The 19671-nt window shown below is 41.9% G+C and overlaps 1 protein-coding gene across 1 annotated transcript in view; it reads right to left on the bottom strand.

Moving 5' to 3' along the window:
- Positions 1–736: 736 nt before the first annotated feature.
- The window catches only part of LOC134751271 (nascent polypeptide-associated complex subunit alpha, muscle-specific form-like), a 39086-nt gene continuing 20151 nt past the window's right edge, over positions 737–19671 (bottom strand). The window contains exons 15-20 of the mRNA XM_063686653.1: positions 10227–10372; positions 8634–8874; positions 8073–8306; positions 7536–7631; positions 7143–7361; positions 737–5593 (exon numbers count right to left, since the gene is read on the bottom strand). Of these exons, the coding sequence (XP_063542723.1) occupies positions 5468–5593; positions 7143–7361; positions 7536–7631; positions 8073–8306; positions 8634–8874; positions 10227–10372 (1062 nt within the window). The 3' untranslated portion in view covers positions 737–5467. The remainder of the gene's footprint in view (positions 5594–7142; positions 7362–7535; positions 7632–8072; positions 8307–8633; positions 8875–10226; positions 10373–19671) is intronic.

Raw genomic sequence — 19671 nt, forward strand, 5'->3', positions numbered from 1 at the left:
TCACGTACGACTGAACCTTCAAGTGGCAACATTTTATCTGTTCCTTAAATCTCCCAGTCAAGTTCCTCGAGGTTTTCGGCTTGGTGCAGATCCTGGGATATCCACAATCATCGGCTATTAGCGAAGTGTTTATTGGTTTTTCTTTCTTTGAGCAATTTCAATCTCGATTCCTATGTTAAAAATTGAAGCCCGTCGCTTTTCACTGATACTTATTATAATACAATTTTAGAAATAATTTATTGCACGAACACAAGTAGAGGAATGCAGGAGCGACGCTGCGTTGTGGCCGGTTATAGGATAACCTAAGTAATCTGTTAGTAACACAGTGCAGACAAGTGACAGTAATCTGTTTAGGATGACAGGCCATAGCGAACATTTTTTTGTAGGTGACAATCATTTATCTATACAGATGTGAGAGTAGAAAGTTTCCTGAAAAAGGTCTGGAATATTTTGTAGGAAATTAAGGAAACTGTCATTTTTGAAACGGAATATTTCGATCCCCATACAAAAATGTGAGAAGTTTCGCAATTTCGGAAACTTTCCGACGTAACATCAGTAGGGTCAGATTGTGTGAAGATGGACTACTTTATAAAATGTTCTCTATGAGGATCTTGTTCAATTGAATAAACGATGTTAAAGTGCAATAAAGTGACATCCATATATTGTGTAAATTCGTCCGCTGCAAATATAGGTAGCTTAGTAGAAAATGTATGTGGAAAGGTTGTCAAATAAAACATTATTTCACGGCAACCATTTATTTACCAGTCGCCCATGCTTACGCAAAGTCGTCTTTACACTACGATAACCTACAAACAAGGACGCCGCCACTGCGGGCCCACGATTTACACATACCCAGCGATCTGTCAACCGACGTCTCGACCTCGTATCTTATTCAACACTGACAACGCCAAAGCTATGACTGAATATAACACCTGAGACACCCCCCCCCCACTAGCGTCTCCCGAGCGTCAGCGTCAAGTCAACTCTATGGCTGCTGCTCGACGCAATGTCGGCGCAACTGCGCAGTGACGCCATTTTCCATAGCGCTGACTAGACGGCGACGCTCAAAAGACGCTAGTGAAAGATCTCTCCAAGCTTTGGATTTATAATATGAACCGGTTGCACAAATTTGGTCGTTTTAGTACAAATCGGCGTTTTAAGTTAATTGCTACAACGACACGAGGTCGAGACAGTACAACTTCATACGAGCCACCAAAAGAGATTATAAAATAAACAAATAGACTTTACAGCCTAAAATTACAATTTGAAAAGCTATGCTTTTTGGGTCATGGCGAAGTCGAAAAACATATTTATTCTATATTTATTGGTCTACATTTGAAATTAACATAAACATAACCGATCGTGTCACGCATATTCAATTTATAATTTTTAGTTTGTATTTTATGTTCAAGGGAATGCAAGTTACAGGCATATTATTGAATTGTGTGCTCATGCCACGTATTATATTATAATCCAATCGATACAAGCGCTGTTTTACGATTCCACTTGAAAACAATACAAGGTATAAATATCGAGACACAAATTTTACTAATTGTTCCAATACATACCAAAATTACTCAATTACTTATAATGTGGTAGGTATAGTAAAGTGTAAAAATATGGGTGCACAAATCATCTTAAAAATATGTCTCATAGCTCTTACGTCTGCGACATAAGAACTATGGGACATATTTTTGAGTAAGTTGTCTACACCCATATTCGAATTTAAACATATTTTTACACTTGACTGTATTTCTGACATTTATTTCATTTTGTCATATATAAATCCTGTTGCCACTTTGGATGGACTTGAACAATTTTGATATGTATCATCACAATTATCAGTGGCGGATCGTCAACAGAACTAAATGTTTCATTTTGAGACAATGTCAGATGATCATAATTTACATTCTTTCGGAAAATCAAGCTAAACGACAAAGCCCACTGTTAATAATGTGAATCATAATTTATACATATGTCAGATGATTTTGTTTACTAATAGACAAAGACCGGAATAGGTTTATTTTAATTTTGAGCGTGCAAATTCAAATACCTATTCCACTATTTAATGCTACACTTACACACTTGACGAGACTTGGTGGTCTATGAGCTCCAAACCTGTACACGTACAGACGCTTGCAAGTGCAAGCAGTTCTTAGAGTTTTGAATGATTCACGGTTAGTTTCACTAGACTTATATTGACCGGGATATAGACCGTGATTACCTTTTGTATTATCACCTTTTCAGTCACCCGTGAACATGATGCATGTAACTGCGTCGAAATATCGGGAGCTCACAAATAATACAAAAGGTAATCACGGTCTATATCCCGGTCAATATAAGTCAAGTGCATTATTGTATTCCAGACAGGTTGTATTGTATTCTTTTGATCGGGTCTGTAACATAAGTGCGACCACGGGTGTGCGATGCACGATTGTGCGACATATTTCTTTTAACGACACTGCAATTCTGCGAAGTGAGCGACATATCACTATTGGACGAAACTATAGTCCGGCAGTATATTTGAACAAAGTTAAATTGTGCGACATATACGGCTCGACAATACTTCTAAAGCAAAAAAGCGTAGGTAGGTAGGTAGGTAGGTTAGGTTCGTAAGGTAGCTTCAGATGCCCGAAGGGCAAACCGCCCAGAAATAGGTTCGCGGGGCTCCGCCTAGTTGTTATAAAAAAAGTTTTTGGAAAATGGGACTACGGTTAAAACGCAAATATTTCGCACAAACGACAAATCGTATAGTCGTGCATCGCATAATAATTTTTCGCACAAATGACATATCGCAGAATTGAAGTGTCGTTAAAAGAAAATTAAAAAACCGGCCAAGTGCGAGTCGGACTCGCGCACGAAGGGTTCCGTACCATTACGGAAAAAAAACAGCAAAAAAATCACGTTTGTTGTATGGGAGCTCCATTTAAATATTTATATTATTCTGTTTTTAGTATTTGTTGTTATAGCGGCAACAGAAATACATCATCTGTGAAAATTTCAACTGTCTAGCTATCACGGTTCATGAGATACAGCCTGGTGACAGACGGACGGACAGACGGACAGCGGAGTCTTAGTAATAGGGTCCCGTTTTTACCCTTTGGGTACGGAACCCTAAAAATATGTCGCACAATCGTGCATCGCACACTCGTGGTCGCACTTATGTAGTAATTCCCTTTTGAACTGCGAGCTGCGTTCAAAAACAGACTCTAGCCCGGATCGGCGACAAGCTCTTGCAAGATCAGCCCAACACACCCGTTCACACACTGTGGATGCTTGTCGAGACTGGCCAAGCGTGTAAATGAAGCATAACCTCCTAAGGCCCAGCAATACAACAAAAAATTAATATTTGCCAGTGAAATTTGAACCCATAATAGTGTAAGAAATAAAGTTGATTTTGTTTTGTTCGAAAATCGAAAGAAATAAAACAAATGCAACTTTCCGATTGCCAATAATTTAAATTTCATCGAACTTATTAAGTCCTATGGGTAGGACCTTCAGCCTTAGGAGGCTATTACAGTAAATAAGTGCATACAAATACGCGTGGCAACTGAGATCATCTTTAATCCGTTGCATGTTTACAAAAATATGTGACTTCCGATCACCGCATCTTGTACTTTCCATACATGATATACTATATAATAAAATATGTTATAACATAATCTTTCCAAATTATCCCTAACAACTATTTATATATCATCAAGGCCTATATTATAATTATATGTTTGAAATTAATATTAAACACAACATATTGATACACTATCCGTCTTTGATTGGCCAAGAACACTCTGTAGGCACTGAACGTTTTCTAATACCTACCGTTATATTTACATTCCTTATAAGAACAGACCATTAAACGCTAACAAACATTATTCCATTAAAATGTATCGATCAACCGTTTTTGATTGAAATTATAACTATTTCTTCTTAAGAAACCCTTATTTTTAGAGGGCGTTCTGTTCATACTAAGTATATCGTCTTAAACCACGTTATAGAAGTTACATCCAAATATAGTAGTAAAATTTTGACGATAAAATTGACGCAAATTGATTGATCAATTTCAAATTTAATAAATACTGAACCTAGTCAGGTTTTTGGAAGTCAAGCTATCTAAGTGGGTAAATTTCCTGAATTATTTACTTTACGGCGAAGTTATTATTTAAATATGCTAATAAATCCTCTTGAATACATTCAACTATCAATTGAATCTAGATATTGGTTTATATAGGAAAATGCCTAAAACAGTTGTAACAGTGTTATAGTATAGGCAAAGGAAGTGTATATTGGATCGATTTTAAAAGTACTTATTAGCCTCAAAAGATCTTTTGTATTGCTACATTTTGGCATGTGAAATAGAAATCCACTTGTAGATTTTTAGGGTAAACTATCCAATAATTGGTAGATTAAAATCTAGTCAAGGGCCTATATATTAGTAGGACAATTACCACAGCTACTTTAACAAAGGTTTAATAATTGAATGGGGGCAAGATTAGTAGAGTTTACCCTATCGTTTACAGTACAGATATGTTTTTTGTTAAATCTCCGTGTTGTATGTCTGTCTCGCACATTAGAGCATTTGTGCATAATGTGCTATTATGTAGGCATTCGAACTAAATATATGCGTCAAGAAATATAATAAAATGTCAAAACATATATGTATACAATGGGATTTTCAATGTCAATGGTAGAAACAAAAGATTTCTTAAAAATTATGTGACACTTTCATTTGAAGGTTATAATATTTGAGGAGAGTTTTTTCAAAAGGGCTTATTTCTCTATGAACATCATACAAAAATAAGCCCTTTTGAAAAGACACCTCATTTATAATGCAAATGAAGAGTGTCACTAATGCGTTGCCGACCTTTAAAATTAAGTGTTTTTACTCTACGAATAAGGTAAGAAACGGATGCAGGGTTTCCTTAGATTTAGACATACAATTTAAACTCTTCCATTCATTGGTTTCGTATTTTGTTTTGGCGCTTTTAAAAATTTGCACCATACTCTTGAAAAACCCAGTTCAATGAGTTGAAAACATGACCTTACTGTAACGTATCTTAGTATCGATTTACAGATTCATCTTAGAGAATTTTATTAACCCTCTATAAGGCAGAAATTATTCAAAAATGAACCCTATCACTTTGAAGTAAAGTTCAAAATCAGATGGGAAATATATTCCCTCTGCCTTTTAGTGACGTATTCCGTATATGTAGCTAACTCTGTGCCAGCTTAGCAAGCGAGTGTGGAACCAACAACACCCAATTCCTCTGAAAATATGAAATATATAGGTGTAGATTTTGTCGATTACAGTAATCTGGTACACTGATACCTTATGCTACATTATGCCACTGGCATGGAGCGGCTACAAGCTCTTGCAATCCAAAGCACCCTCCTTTGCGGATGCTTGTCGAGACTTGCGCAGCGTGTGAATGTAGCATCAGACGTAGTACGCGGGCACCGGGCACGTCGGCTACTGGAAGTCCGCGAGCGACTGGCGCCACGTGGCGTGGAACGGTATGCGGAGCAGCTTCAGCTTGGTGTTGGGCAGCTGCGCCGACAGCAGCCGCTGCAGCGTCGGCAGCGGGAGGATCTCCACCTGCAGAACATAAATATTCATAAGGCTTGATTTCCTCCTACGCTGACATCGGTTGCTGACGTCGGTCGAGCGTACGTATGGGCCCCCGCACACGACGCTGACGTCCGCGGCAAATTTTTCATCCGACGGAACGCTCAACCGACGTCAGCGATCGACTTCAGCGTAGGAGGAAATCAGGCCTAAGCTTTATTTAGCCTTCCCTGTTGTAGCATGACAGATTTATTTTTACGGGCTTGAGCACGGGGATGCACTACTGTATACCTGCGGGGGTGTGCGGGGCTCCTGCTTGGCGTTGTCGGGGGGCAACCTGCAGCCGGGGACGGGCTTGAGCACGGGGATGCACTACTGTATACCTGCGGGGGTGTGCGGGGCTCCTGCTTGGCGTTGTCGGGGGGCAGCCTGCAGCCCGGGACGGGCTTGAGCACGGGGATGCACTACTGTATACCTGCGGGGGTGTGCGGGGCTCCTGCTTGGCGTTGTCGGGGGGCAGCCTGCAGCCCGGGACGGGCTTGAGCACGGGGATGCACTACTGTATACCTGCGGGGGTGTGCGGGGCTCCTGCTTGGCGTTGTCGGGGGGCAGCCTGCAGCCCGGGACGGGCTTGAGCACGGGGATGCACTACTGTATACCTGCGGGGGTGTGCGGGGCTCCTGCTTGGCGTTGTCGGAGGGCAGCCTGCAGCCCGGGACGGGCTTGAGCATGGGGATGCACTACTGTATACCTGCGGGGGTGTGCGGGGCTCCTGCTTGGCGTTGTCGGGGGGCAGCCTGCAGCCCGGGACGGGCTTGAGCACGGGGATGCACTACTGTATACCTGCGGGGGTGTGCGGGGCTCCTGCTTGGCGTTGTCGGGGGGCAGCCTGCAGCCGGGGACGGGCTTGAGCACGGGGATGCACTACTGTATACCTGCGGGGGTGTGCGGGGCTCCTGCTTGGCGTTGTCGGGGGGCAGCCTGCAGCCCGGGACGGGCTTGAGCACGGGGATGCACTACTGTATACCTGCGGGGGTGTGCGGGGCTCCTGCTTGGCGTTGTCGGGGGGCAGCCTGCAGCCGGGGACGGGCTTGAGCACGGGGATGCACTACTGTATACCTGCGGGGGTGTGCGGGGCTCCTGCTTGGCGTTGTCGGGGGGCAGCCTGCAGCCGGGGACGGGCTTGAGCACGGGGATGCACTACTGTATACCTGCGGGGGTGTGCGGGGCTCCTGCTTGGCGTTGTCGGGGGGCAGCCTGCAGCCGGGGACGGGCTTGAGCACGGGGATGCACTACTGTATACCTGCGGGGGTGTGCGGGGCTCCTGCTTGGCGTTGTCGGGGGGCAGCCTGCAGCCCGGGACGGGCTTGAGCACGGGGATGCACTACTGTATACCTGCGGGGGTGTGCGGGGCTCCTGCTTGGCGTTGTCGGGGGGCAGCCTGCAGCCGGGGACGGGCTTGAGCACGGGGATGCACTACTGTATACCTGCGGGGGTGTGCGGGGCTCCTGCTTGGCGTTGTCGGGGGGCAGCCTGCAGCCGGGGACGGGCTTGAGCACGGGGATGCACTACTGTATACCTGCGGGGGTGTGCGGGGCTCCTGCTTGGCGTTGTCGGGGGGCAGCCTGCAGCCGGGGACGGGCTTGAGCACGGGGATGCACTCGCCGACGTCGCGGCGACGCTCGGCGCCCTGCTCGCACTGGTCGATGAACAGCTCCGTCACGCGGAGCAGCTCGATGGTGACGCCCCACATTAGATGGGTTAGCGTGTCTTTGAGACTCAGCACGCCGCTTAGCACCTGAACAAAAGAGTTCACTTATGATCTCATTGAGTTTCGATATTCAAGATAAGGATTAATGTTAACAAATTTACTATCCGTGCACCGTATATGGTTCAAAGCAAACCTCTAATAATCTCCGGGCTAAATAGAATCTTGTCAGGCTTTAGTAATAAATTATGTGATTTATCTTACCTGTTTATTAGTGGTGGCGGACTGCGAGACGTACGTGGGTATGATAAGCAGCCTCTGTATGTTTTTGCATTCGGCCAGCGCGTCGTCAAAACCGACCTGTAACGAATATATTTGGTTTTATTCTGAGTTGAGCAGCTGACTAGGCCCAGGTACGCGCTTCTGGGCGGTTTGCCTTCGGGCATCTGAAGCTACCTAACGAACCTAACATACGCTTTTTTCCCCAAAGTGTAATGTTTTCACGGACGTCACACTAAATCATTAGGTAGGTTAGGTTCGTTTGGTAGCTTCAGATGCTTGAAGGGCACACCGTCCAGAAATAGGAGCCCCGCGAAGCGGGGCTCTGTCTAGCTAAGTTGTGAAGGAAATGTTTTTTGAAAAGAAACAGTCCAACGAACTTCAGATTTGATGGACACTCCAGCGGTTTTCATAGTTTTGATGTGCAGAGCCATGCGTGGTAAATTAAAGAACTAATTCGACCAAGATGCTGCGGTAAATAACAAACGGCGCTGTTAATTTACGTGAGGACATTAAACTCACCTTGACGTCGAAATTGACTAGTTCCAAGCTAGTAAGATTAGGCAGTAGCGCCACCGCTCGCAGTAAAGCCGGGGCCGCACATTGAGCGGTGCCCCGTTCTAGACGCAGCCGCTTTAGGCGCGTCAGCTTGCCCAGCACGAGCGCGAACTCGGCGCGAAAACTGCACTCGCCGAGCTCGAGCGACTCGAGTTGCGGGAGTTGTCCTACTACGTCGCACGCGCACCAACCTAGTTCCTGTGGAATTATATTTTAACTTAGTAACATGATTTTAGCGTTTCAAGTGTGCGGCGTCAAAGAACTATGAAATTACAACTAGGGAACAAAAAAATATTGGATTGTGTTTTTTTTATTCTGTATATAAAATTATATACATACTACTTGAATTTTAAATAACTAATAACATCTTCCAATTATTTTAACGTCGGCTCAGTAAAATGCACGACTGAAAACTGCCAAATGGATAAATAGATACAAAATTGACGATATGTAAACATATTTTCAAATTAGGTTCGCAAAGTTCATGTTAGTCGTTTTCTAGTTTTCCGTGCCCTCGAAACTGACCTTGATGGAGGTGAGCGAAAGATGCGTGAGCCTCGTCAGCGCCGCCAACGGTTGTAAATCCCTCGTGAGCGACAAGCCCGCCATGCTCTTGAGCCGCAGCTCCCTCAGCTGCGACAAGGCGCCGAGCGGCGCGGGGTCGAACAGCGCGGAGCGGATGGCGAGCGCGGACAGCGCGCGCAGGTGCGACGCGCCGCGGCACACCGCCTCCACCGCGCTGGCCGGGCAGCGGCACATCTCTATCCTGGGGGTCTCGTTTACGTTACGGTGAGCCGGGCTCCGAGAGACTAACATACTAAAATATCTTTACAGTACACATGGTACTACTTTCTCACACTAGTGCGTAAAAGAGCACTTTTCGTGCACATGTCAAAAGTTTAAAGGGCCATATGTACTGTAAAACGCTGTACTATACACGTGCGAATAGGTAATTCGCAACTCGTGTCGATTTAAAACACTCCCTGCGGTCGTGTTTTAATTTATCGCCACTCGTTTCGAATTTCCTCTTTTCCGCACTTGTATCGTAAATAACTATTCCAATAGGATAATATGTTCTTTTATTTAGACACATATCATAAACTGGCCATGATTGCCGACAGAGTCGACTGTCCCTACATACGACATTGCTGCGACAGGCATGTTTTAAAATGTATATTTTTTTTTGTCGTGTTGTGTTGTGAATTGTATTTTAGAATAGTGTGTAAATATTATTTATTCTGTCTAATCTAATTTTTAAATTGTAATATAATATTATTGTAATTATGAGTCCCTGTTACTCGAAATAAATGCATTTTAATTTTAATTTGATAAACCCTCTATGATGCCTTCAAAATCCGTAAATATTGTTTGCTTTACAGCAAATTTCTTTTCTGTGAAAATGTTGTAATAGCTTCATTATTATATCAAAATCGATTTAGTAATGAAATGACATTTAAATTTCGAACAAATGTAACAATGTAACTGTACATAATTAGGCATTAAAACACTCGTGTGTTCCTTTTATGAAATTCACTTCGTTCGTTTCATAAACAAACACTCGTATTTTAATGCCTTTCATTATGTAGCAGTCACATAAACTACTATTAAATGCTGTAAAATGTGGTCCCAAAACTGGTAATGGTAATAGCATCTTAAAAAATCAAGCCTTCCTAACAGTCCTAGTATATCGTCTAATAACATGGTGATTCTTCCAACCGGATAGTATCTAATGTCACGAACTGGTTAAATTTTTTGGTTCCCAGAAAGCGACATCGTTATGTGGTAACAGAGCAATTTCACTTTTAAGTGTACGATTAACTTTTTTTCGAATAACCATCAACTTTTGGGTTATTTCTACTCGAAATCACGGGGACTAAACTGGGGACACTTTTTTCTTTTGTTTCAATCAATAGTTACCATGATTCTGAGTCGAAATAACCCAAAAGTTGTTAGTTTTTCGAGAAAAGTAAATAGTACCGTTTTTTCTAAAAACCTCTCAACAACATGTTGCGCAGGCCTTTTGTGTCGTGCCGCCGTAGATATACTAACAGTGCCAGAGCCCCGTCTAGGGTCTTCCAACCGGACATTTGGTCCTTCTAACGTGATGTGTTGTCATACCTCTCTAACGCGTCCAACTGTTTGACATGCTCTCCGAACTGTTCCCAAAACACGGCGTCGTTCTGCGGTAACAGCATCTTGCGCAAGTCCAGCCTTTTCGTGCCGTGCCGCCGTAGAGCCGCGAATAGACCTCCCCAGTCACTCACCTACGAGTCAAATTCGTATGACATTAATAAAATTAAGACGAAAATTGGGCTAATGATTATAATAGGGAATATTACGCAAAACTCTGCGTAGAGGGCGCTACTAGCACAAACTAAGGGCCTACCGCGAAACATGAAAATCGAAATTTCGTTATCTGCCTAGAGAGGCACTTTTAATAACAAACAACATGTGTGTGTGTGTGTGTGTGTGTTTAACATGTCGAGCGTTTTTCGACTTAAAATACGTGAATGACCCGTTATTAATATATTGAATATCTTTCTATCACTCTTGCATATTCGACCGATAGAGAGGCAGATAACGAACTTTCGATTTTCGCGTTTCGCGGTAGACTCTCTGTAAACAAACCGTCTTGATGCATCAAAGTCATAATGAAAACTTGTCAAAAAACTGTTAAAGGCATACTTAGTATGTATAAGTTAATCTATGGTTTACAATATGTGCTAGTGCTGCACTCTGGCGGCAGAGCATTGCAGTAACAATCTTATTACGTTATTCTAGTGATAAGCACAAAATGCTACAATCGTACGATGAAACAACGTAAACCTTCCTAGTATGAATGTCTAAGGGTATAAGCATAGAGTAACTTATACTAGAGTGGTACTGTCTTCTTCTTCTTCTTCTTTTTCTAGGGGCTATGTAAGGCTCCAGAGCCTATGTATCACTGCGACCATCTCTGATCTATTGTGATCGCCACCTACTACAACTCTCGATCCAAACCTGAAACTTCAAACAGCTGCAGGATCTTTTTGGTTTCGAGAGACTTTAACTCCTCCGGGCGCAATATATGTCCACCCAGGATCAAGTCACGAGTGCGCATTAGGCAGGGGCACTCTGTGAGGATGTGTAGGGGCGTCTCCTCTGCCTCCATACAGAGTCTGCACCGCCCCATGTCACGTTTCCCCATAGTGTGCATGTGCTTATTTAGGCCGCAGTGCCCGGTAAGCACCCTAACCAAGTTGCGCAGTTGGTTCCTAGGCAGCGCCAAGGCGCTCGACGACGCCTTTTTGCTGAAGGCCTTGATAAGCGCTTTGGAATGGTTCAAACCTGGTTTTTCCCTCCAGAGTTGAATGGTTTTGTAGTGACAGTAGGTCTTTAGGGTGAGCCGCGTTAGGCTTCTGGAATCCCACAAAACGGCTCAGGACTGTAGTTCTTCCCCTTAGCCCCTGCTCGCGCGAGTTCGTCAGCCTTTTCGTTTCCAACGATACCCGCATGCCCCGGGACCCAACGTAGAACAACCTTGTTCCTGGCTCCAAGGTTGTTCAATAATTGCCTGCAGTTCTCAACCAGCCTCGATGTGGTGACATCAGAGGTTAGGGCTAAGAGTGCCGCCTGGCTATCCGAATGGATATAGATAGTATGGTTGCCGTAGTTGCTTTGCAGATTGATTGACGCACATTCAATAATGGCGTATACCTCTGCCTGGAATACGGTACTGTCTTAGTAAATTATGTAACCCCAGTAAATTCACTGCCATCTGTCTACACACTTTAAAACTAAAAATAAAGAGTTTTGAATGATTCACGGTTAGTTTCACTAGACTTATATTGACCGGGATATAGACCGTGATTACCTTTTGTATTATTTGTGAGCTCCCGATATTTCGACGCAGTTACATGCATCATGTTCACGGGTGACTGAAGATAGCGGGTGGGTGTCAAAGTTGTGTAGACAGCGCTCTGTCTACCCTCATTCTTGCGCGTCGGCTGCGTTCACTTTCAACGTTACCAACGGTCGCATTCACACTTGTTGGTCCGGTCGCGTTCACACTCGTTGGTCTGTCCAAACACACTACACTCACGGTGTCACTACGCGTGTTTGATTCGGATATCACTGGTTTTTTTACACAAACAAATCACAGGATTCCACACATCGAGTTGCATAGTCCCAAGGTCATTTCGACAGAACGCCACTATATACCAAGATTGGTAAGAGAAGCCGTTGAAATTCACAAATACAAAAATTTTAATCGTGAATGTACGAGAACCGTACTACGGGAACCACAGGAATCGTAAATAATCACTACAATTGATATTTTAACTACTTGATGATTTATTCTGCAACACTTAGAAGCTATTTTTATCAGCGACCAGTAAGTAATGAATAGATATGAATTGAACAAAGACAACCAATGTTGCCAACCAGATAAAACATTTTTATAATGATCTACATTTTGCATTAGTCTTTGCATGTTAACTTTATTGTAAATATTTCTAAGTATTTATACAAATTAAGTCTAATATTTAAATAGATTAAAGTACATATTCAACTAAACTTGTACAATCATAATCCATAAACATTAAAAGCAATTAATCACTAAACTTAAATGATTTTCAATTATACCCTCAACTGTCAATCATGAAATTGAATGTTTACATTGTTCGTTACCCACCATTAGCTAACATTCGGCCTTTTCTGACACCGTAAGCGTCCTCGCGTGTACGTGTTACTAATTATTTATGAATACATAAAACAATACATACCAATTGTTATCATAAATAAATATTAATCTCTTAACATATACAATCCTTAAGCAATCTCATCATAAATATTTACTAGATAATTAACATTATGCACTTCAAATCAATCAATTTAAATCAATGATAACTGATAATCACACTGCACTTACTTTCATTATAAAACACCTTGTCCTTACCTATTGACGCCACTCCGGGCTAACAACGCCATCAGGGCTAGTGACGCCACCAAGGGCTAGTAACGCCACCAGGGCTAGTATCGCCACCAAGGGCTTATAACGCCACCAGGGCTAGTATCGCCACCAAAGGCTAGTAACGCCACCAGGGCTAGTAACGCCACCAAGGGCTAGTAACGCCACCAAGGGCTAGTAACGCCACCAGGGCTAGTATCGCCACCAAGGGCTAGATTTAATTCAACACAGTACATTTACATTACCTAATCATTAAGTAACACAAACTTCAAAGTAATCATTAATTTGTTTATCCATTTATGTTATACAATTACTTTTCCAAGTGATAATCAATTAAGATAATTTACTTCACACTTTAATACTTTCTGGGTCAGAATCACTCTCCATGGGATCATTTTCAAAAACCAACCAAGGGTGTATCTTATCTACCGCAAATACTGATTTGTATATTGGTTTTCCTACCTTTTTAGTAATAGGCGTGTCTTCAACCTCATACCTATCATTACCTAAAACTTTGGTAATTTTATAAGGCCCGCTACATTTAGGTTGCAATTTCTTACTTTGACCAGTTGGGTTACCTATTTCTCTTTCAATTCGCACTAGGTCACCTACACTATATTTATGTGGACATTTTCTCTTACTATCAAATCGCTCCTTTTGTTTCTCTTGTTCTATACACATCCTTTCACTAGCCTCTGCCCTTATTACATCAGGATTCTCATACTCTTGAGCTTCGGAAACTATCGCATTCATTACCCCATCAGAACTGCCTGTGGGGCTTAAGCTAAATAATAGTTGAGCCGGCGTTTTATTAGTGGCCTTATTGATGGTATTGTTAAGACCCCATTGGACTTTTGGTACACAGACGTCCCACTCATTATCAGGTTTTCCATGATTCATTGATGTAAGTGCGTCTACAATGGAACGATTGTAGCGCTCAATCTGGCCATTTGCGCGAGGACTAGCAACCGCGTTAAGTATGTGAACAGTCCCTTGATCTTTTATATATTTTTTAAAAGAGTTACTGGTGAAACTAGTCCCCCTATCTGTAATTAAACGCCTCGGTACGGCAAAGATGCTGAAATATTCTTCAAAGACATTTATGGTGGTGCTAGTCTTACAATTTTTGACAGGTTTTATATATATGAATTTGGTAAATGCGTCAATTATTGCTAGGATGTATACATTTCGACGTTTACTCACAGGGAAAGGACCGCAATGATCTGCGTGTAAGGTGTGAAACGGTCTATCAGGTTTTTGGATTGGATGTAGCATGCCTTCTTTAGGGCCGCCGGGCACTTTGTTATACGCGCAGTGTAAACATGCATTACAATATTTTTTGACAAACCGCCGCATCTTTTTGAACCAATATACCTTGCGAATTCTTTCATAAGTCTTTTCATATCCAAAGTGCCCAACGTCATCATGGTGACTTTTAAGTATCTGCCATCTAACTGATTTCGGAACAACCCACAGCAAACTCACATCCTCACCCTTTTTAACCATACGATACAGCCTATCATTTTTACACACAAAATTATTTTTAATATCTACCGTTGTGTTAGTTTCAGGGTCTTGTAAAATTTGTACTATTCTTTGTAATTCGGGATCAGCCTGTTGAATAGTTTGTAGCCACCTATCATCAACTGTGACATTTGATTCTGCACCATGTGAAAGACGTGACAATCATCATCGCGACATGGTGGATTATCTGCTGCAATAGCGTTTCGACTCAGGGCGTCTACATGAGTCATCTTTGTGCCCGCTCGATATTCTATAGCAAAATCAAACTCTTGCATCGCCATCCACCATCTCGCCACTCTAGGGACTAAGTCTTTCTTAGTCATGGTACTACGAATTGCATGGCAATCCGTTACTAATTTAAACGAGCAGCCCAACAAATAAACTCTAAATCGGTTCAGAGCAGTTATGACTGCTAGGGTCTCCAACTCATAGGCGTGGAATTTTTGTTCCTCAGGCGACGTTTGCCTACTATAAAATGCTATGGGTTGGAGTCCCCGACCAGCATCCTGCAATAAAATGGCCCCAAGTCCCATTTTGCTCGCATCCGTGTGAACCTCTAACCGTGCATGCGGTTCATACAATGCCAAAACGGGTCTGCTGACCAGTATGTCCTTCAATTGATTAAACGCTTTTAATTGTTCGGATTCGAACCGCCAAGGCTCGTTCTTTTTCGTAAGAACAGTAAGAGGTCTAGCTATTACAGAGAAATTGCGAACGAATTTACGGAAGTAACTCGCTAATCCTACAAACTGGCGGACCTCGTGTACGTTCTTTGGAGTAGGAAACTTTTTAACGGCATCGATTTTGAATGACCCCGGCCTAACACCCTCTTTAGAAATTTCATAGCCGAGATATTCTATTTTTTCTTGGAAAAACCGGCATTTCTTTAAGTTCAACGTTAGCTTAGCGTTACGAAGCATATTAAATACCCTTTCAAGCTTTTCAAGACCCTCTTCAACAGATTTTGACGGTACTAAAAGATCATCCATGTACGCAAGAACCAGTTTCTGCCCAACACCATTTACCATCGAGTTTATTGCGCGCTGGAAGACACTTGGAGCGTTTGCCAAACCGAACGGCATTCTATTGAACTCGTAGAGGCCGTCCGGGGTGACAAACGCTGTCAAGTGTTTACTGCCCTGAGCCATTGGTACTTGGTAATATCCGCTAGCTAAATCGAGGCTGGTGAAGAAGTTGTTACCACCAAGACAATCTAATTTATCCTCAATGCGTGGCAGTGGATATTTATCTTTAAGTGTTTTCCGGTTCAACGCCCGATAATCGACACATAAACGTTTTTGTCCATTTTTCTTGCTAACTAATAACACTGGACTTGCATAAGATGATGAACTTTCCCGGATAATTCCGTTTTTAAGAAGATCTTCTATAATGATTGATAGTTGCTCTTTTTCTTTGAGGGACATACGGTAAGGATTATAAACTACAGGATTGTCATCCTTAAGTTTAATGTCCATCTTGACCAGATCAGTTTTGCCTAATTCGGATAAGTCTAATGCGAAACAATCGCGGTATTTCGACAAAAGCGCATGGAATGCATCGCGTTCAGTTTCATTTAATTGCGTCCCTATTACGACGTCTTCTATTGGTAATTCTTGCTCGATTTCATCTGTGGTTGACAATAACCTAACTGTTGGCTCATTAATTTCATCATAACTACTTCCTCTAGCTAATACTTGATTTTTATCAAACTTTAGTTCCACAGCAGCCAGATTTGAAATCATAACGAACCCGTGACTGTCACGAAAACTATACAATCCCGGTAAAATTATGTAATCTTTTTGCTGTGAATTGCAAAATGAAGCAGCTATATAAAGGGACCCAGTAAAATTTGTTGTTGTACTCACGTCTATAGGTGAGGTACAACTCGCCGCAACCGTTACATCAACAGCTGTATTTAGAGTATATTTTGTATTAGGTAGAACACATCCCTCCCCTGGAGCTCTATAAAATGTTAAATTTTTTGGAGTTTTTATAACCACAATGTTTGGTAATTCTGTAAAAGTGCGGCCTATCATAATTTCACTTGGCATGTGGTGGTCAGGCACGACAATAAAATCGACTGGATTATCTACCTCATCTACCACTAGAGTACCGTTGACAATACCTAGGGGTCGCACGATCCCATTACCAAAACCTCTTAAATTTGCCAAATTGTTTGAGCGTTGCCATGATCCAAATATTTCATTCGCGTAACTTTCCCTAATCAAAGTGCGCGCACTTCCGAAATCAATGAAAGCAGGCGTAACTACGCCTTCAAGCTTAACGTCTTTATAGTACTTGTCGCTTCCGGATTCTACTGTTTGAACATCGGGTGTTTCAGTGTTATTTATTTCAATACGTCTTACGTCGTTATTGTCAGATGGAGCTGGCAGTTGCAACAAACCGCTATTGTTAGAATTGGTTGATGACCCTAAAGTCGTCCTATTACGGCACTCAGTAGCCACGTGCCCCGCCCTGCGGCAAACACTACACTTCTTCATAGGTTTTGTACATTTGGTGCGAATGTGACCAACCTCTCCACAGTTATAGCAAACTATTTCTGGTTTAACTGGCTCGTTACTTGTTGCTGTATTCGTGGCGTTTTGAGTAGGCCGTGGATCTTTGTTCCAAGGTTTATTGCGTTTTTGTGACATTAAATAACTGTCATTCTGAGACAACGTGCGTAAGTACGAGAATAATTGTTCCGGTTCCTCAAAACGGCACGAATTTGCACTCATCCTAACAAACTTATCGTCAATTCCGTGAACTAAACACCCTACGGCCTTACGGCCTGCTACGTCACATTTATTTATCAATATCATTTTTTCGTAATAGTATACGTCTAGTGGTTGTCCAACTTTACAACGCACATTAAGCATTCGTTGCAAAAGATCGCCATAATTTTCAGTTGAGGGAAAGGCTAGTTTTAACTTCTCAACCCACTGAGGCCAAGTGTATAAAAGGGATGGCAGTCCTTGATACCAACGCTTTGCCAAACCAGACAGCTTAGGTAGAGCATAATGACACGTCTGAGTGTCTGTCCACGAATATATTTGAGCGCACTCACTGACCTTGTGAATCCAGCATTCGATATTCTGAGCACCATCGTTAGGGTCAAACTCAGGCACTACGTTAACGTGTGCAGTGTAAGCATGACCCGGCAAAATATTTCCTACTGACATACTACTTGTACTAGTTTGATTCGCTCCAGCGGTACTAGCAGACAGATTCCCAGACAGATGATCATTACTAGGATTACCTTTTGAAGGTAACGGCGGTGTAGAACTTTTAGGCCCTACACTACGATAAGTTTCAGGTTTGTTCGTCAGAGCATCCCTTTGTTTACTTTTGCGATGGCGATGTTTTCTTTGTTTCTTATGTCGCCGACGCGGCGGCGAATATGTCGAACTACGTGATGATGCCGTCGATATGCTTCGGCCAGAGGAATTTGAATAGCGACGGTGATGTTTAGAGCGACGCTTACGTGATCTAGAAGCCCTATCTGATCCCATGGTTAATAATTCTGAATGTACTTCACCATACGATAAGTAATCAACTAGTCATTACTCAACTTATTAAGAAATATACAATACATTACATAAATCATCTAATTATGATATACTAAAGTAATTAACCAAACTTGCTTTGTCACTAATTAACTACTATTGTTCTCACGTATCGTTACTTGAACCAACGTATCTTTGTAGAAGCGTACGTATCTACGTAAACACACATAATTCTATCTGTGCAACGAGTTCATTACGTAACAGTTTCATTATGAACATTCGAAAGTAAACGGTTAATCGAAGGGAAAAGTTTAAGAATTTTGCGTTTATCACTTCACTATACGCGGTACCAACAATGATCAGATCATAAAATAAGCACAAATCACCAATTATATAAAATTCAAATCACTGACCTTCACTCGGGATCAAATACCTCGGTTCCAGGCGACGTAGGTTTGCTTTTCCAGTATCGCACTTCTGAATTGTACGAGAACCGTACTACGGGAACCACAGGAATCGTAAATAATCACTACAATTGATATTTTAACTACTTGATGATTTATTCTGCAACACTTAGAAGCTATTTTTATCAGCGACCAGTAAGTAATGAATAGATATGAATTGAACAAAGACAACCAATGTTGCCAACCAGATAAAACATTTTTATAATGATCTACATTTTGCATTAGTCTTTGCATGTTAACTTTATTGTAAATATTTCTAAGTATTTATACAAATTAAGTCTAATATTTAAATAGATTAAAGTACATATTCAACTAAACTTGTACAATCATAATCCATAAACATTAAAAGCAATTAATCACTAAACTTAAATGATTTTCAATTATACCCTCAACTGTCAATCATGAAATTGAATGTTTACATTGTTCGTTACCCACCATTAGCTAACATGAAGATGGGTTTAAACTGTCAAATGTGTGGAATCCTGTGATTTGTTTGTGTAAAAAACCAGTGATATCCGAATCAAACACGCGTAGTGACACCGTGAGTGTAGTGTGTTTGGACAGACCAACGAGTGTGAACGCGACCGGACCAACAAGTGTGAATGCGACCGTTGGTAACGTTGAAAGTGAACGCAGCCGACGCGCAAGAATGAGGGTAGACAGAGCGCTGTCTACACAACTTTGACACCCACCCGCTATCTTCAGTCACCCGTGAACATGATGCATGTAACTGCGTCGAAATATCGGGAGCTCACAAATAATACAAAAGGTAATCACGGTCTATATCCCGGTCAATATAAGTCTAGTAAAAATAAAGATTTATAAAAATACGATAAAAGGTATTTAAATATGGATAAATGATTTTTTTTATTTGCATTAATTATTTTTATGATTTTGACCCATGTTCTTTCACTGATATCCGTTAAAATTGTTAACTAACAAACGAAACCGTCAACGCCATCTATACGACAGTAGGCCAAAGCTAGTAGCGCCCTCTGAACGAGAATCAAATTTTCTTGATTTTCGAGGCACGTTTTTTCCTTAGACTGTATCCATCTATTACGGAGTTATATCTTTTATTATATCTTTGGTATAAGAGTACAGATGTACCACCCCCTTAT

The sequence above is a fragment of the Cydia strobilella genome, chromosome 21, assembly GCF_947568885.1.
Source record: "Cydia strobilella chromosome 21, ilCydStro3.1, whole genome shotgun sequence".
NCBI classification, from domain to species: domain Eukaryota; kingdom Metazoa; phylum Arthropoda; class Insecta; order Lepidoptera; family Tortricidae; genus Cydia; species Cydia strobilella.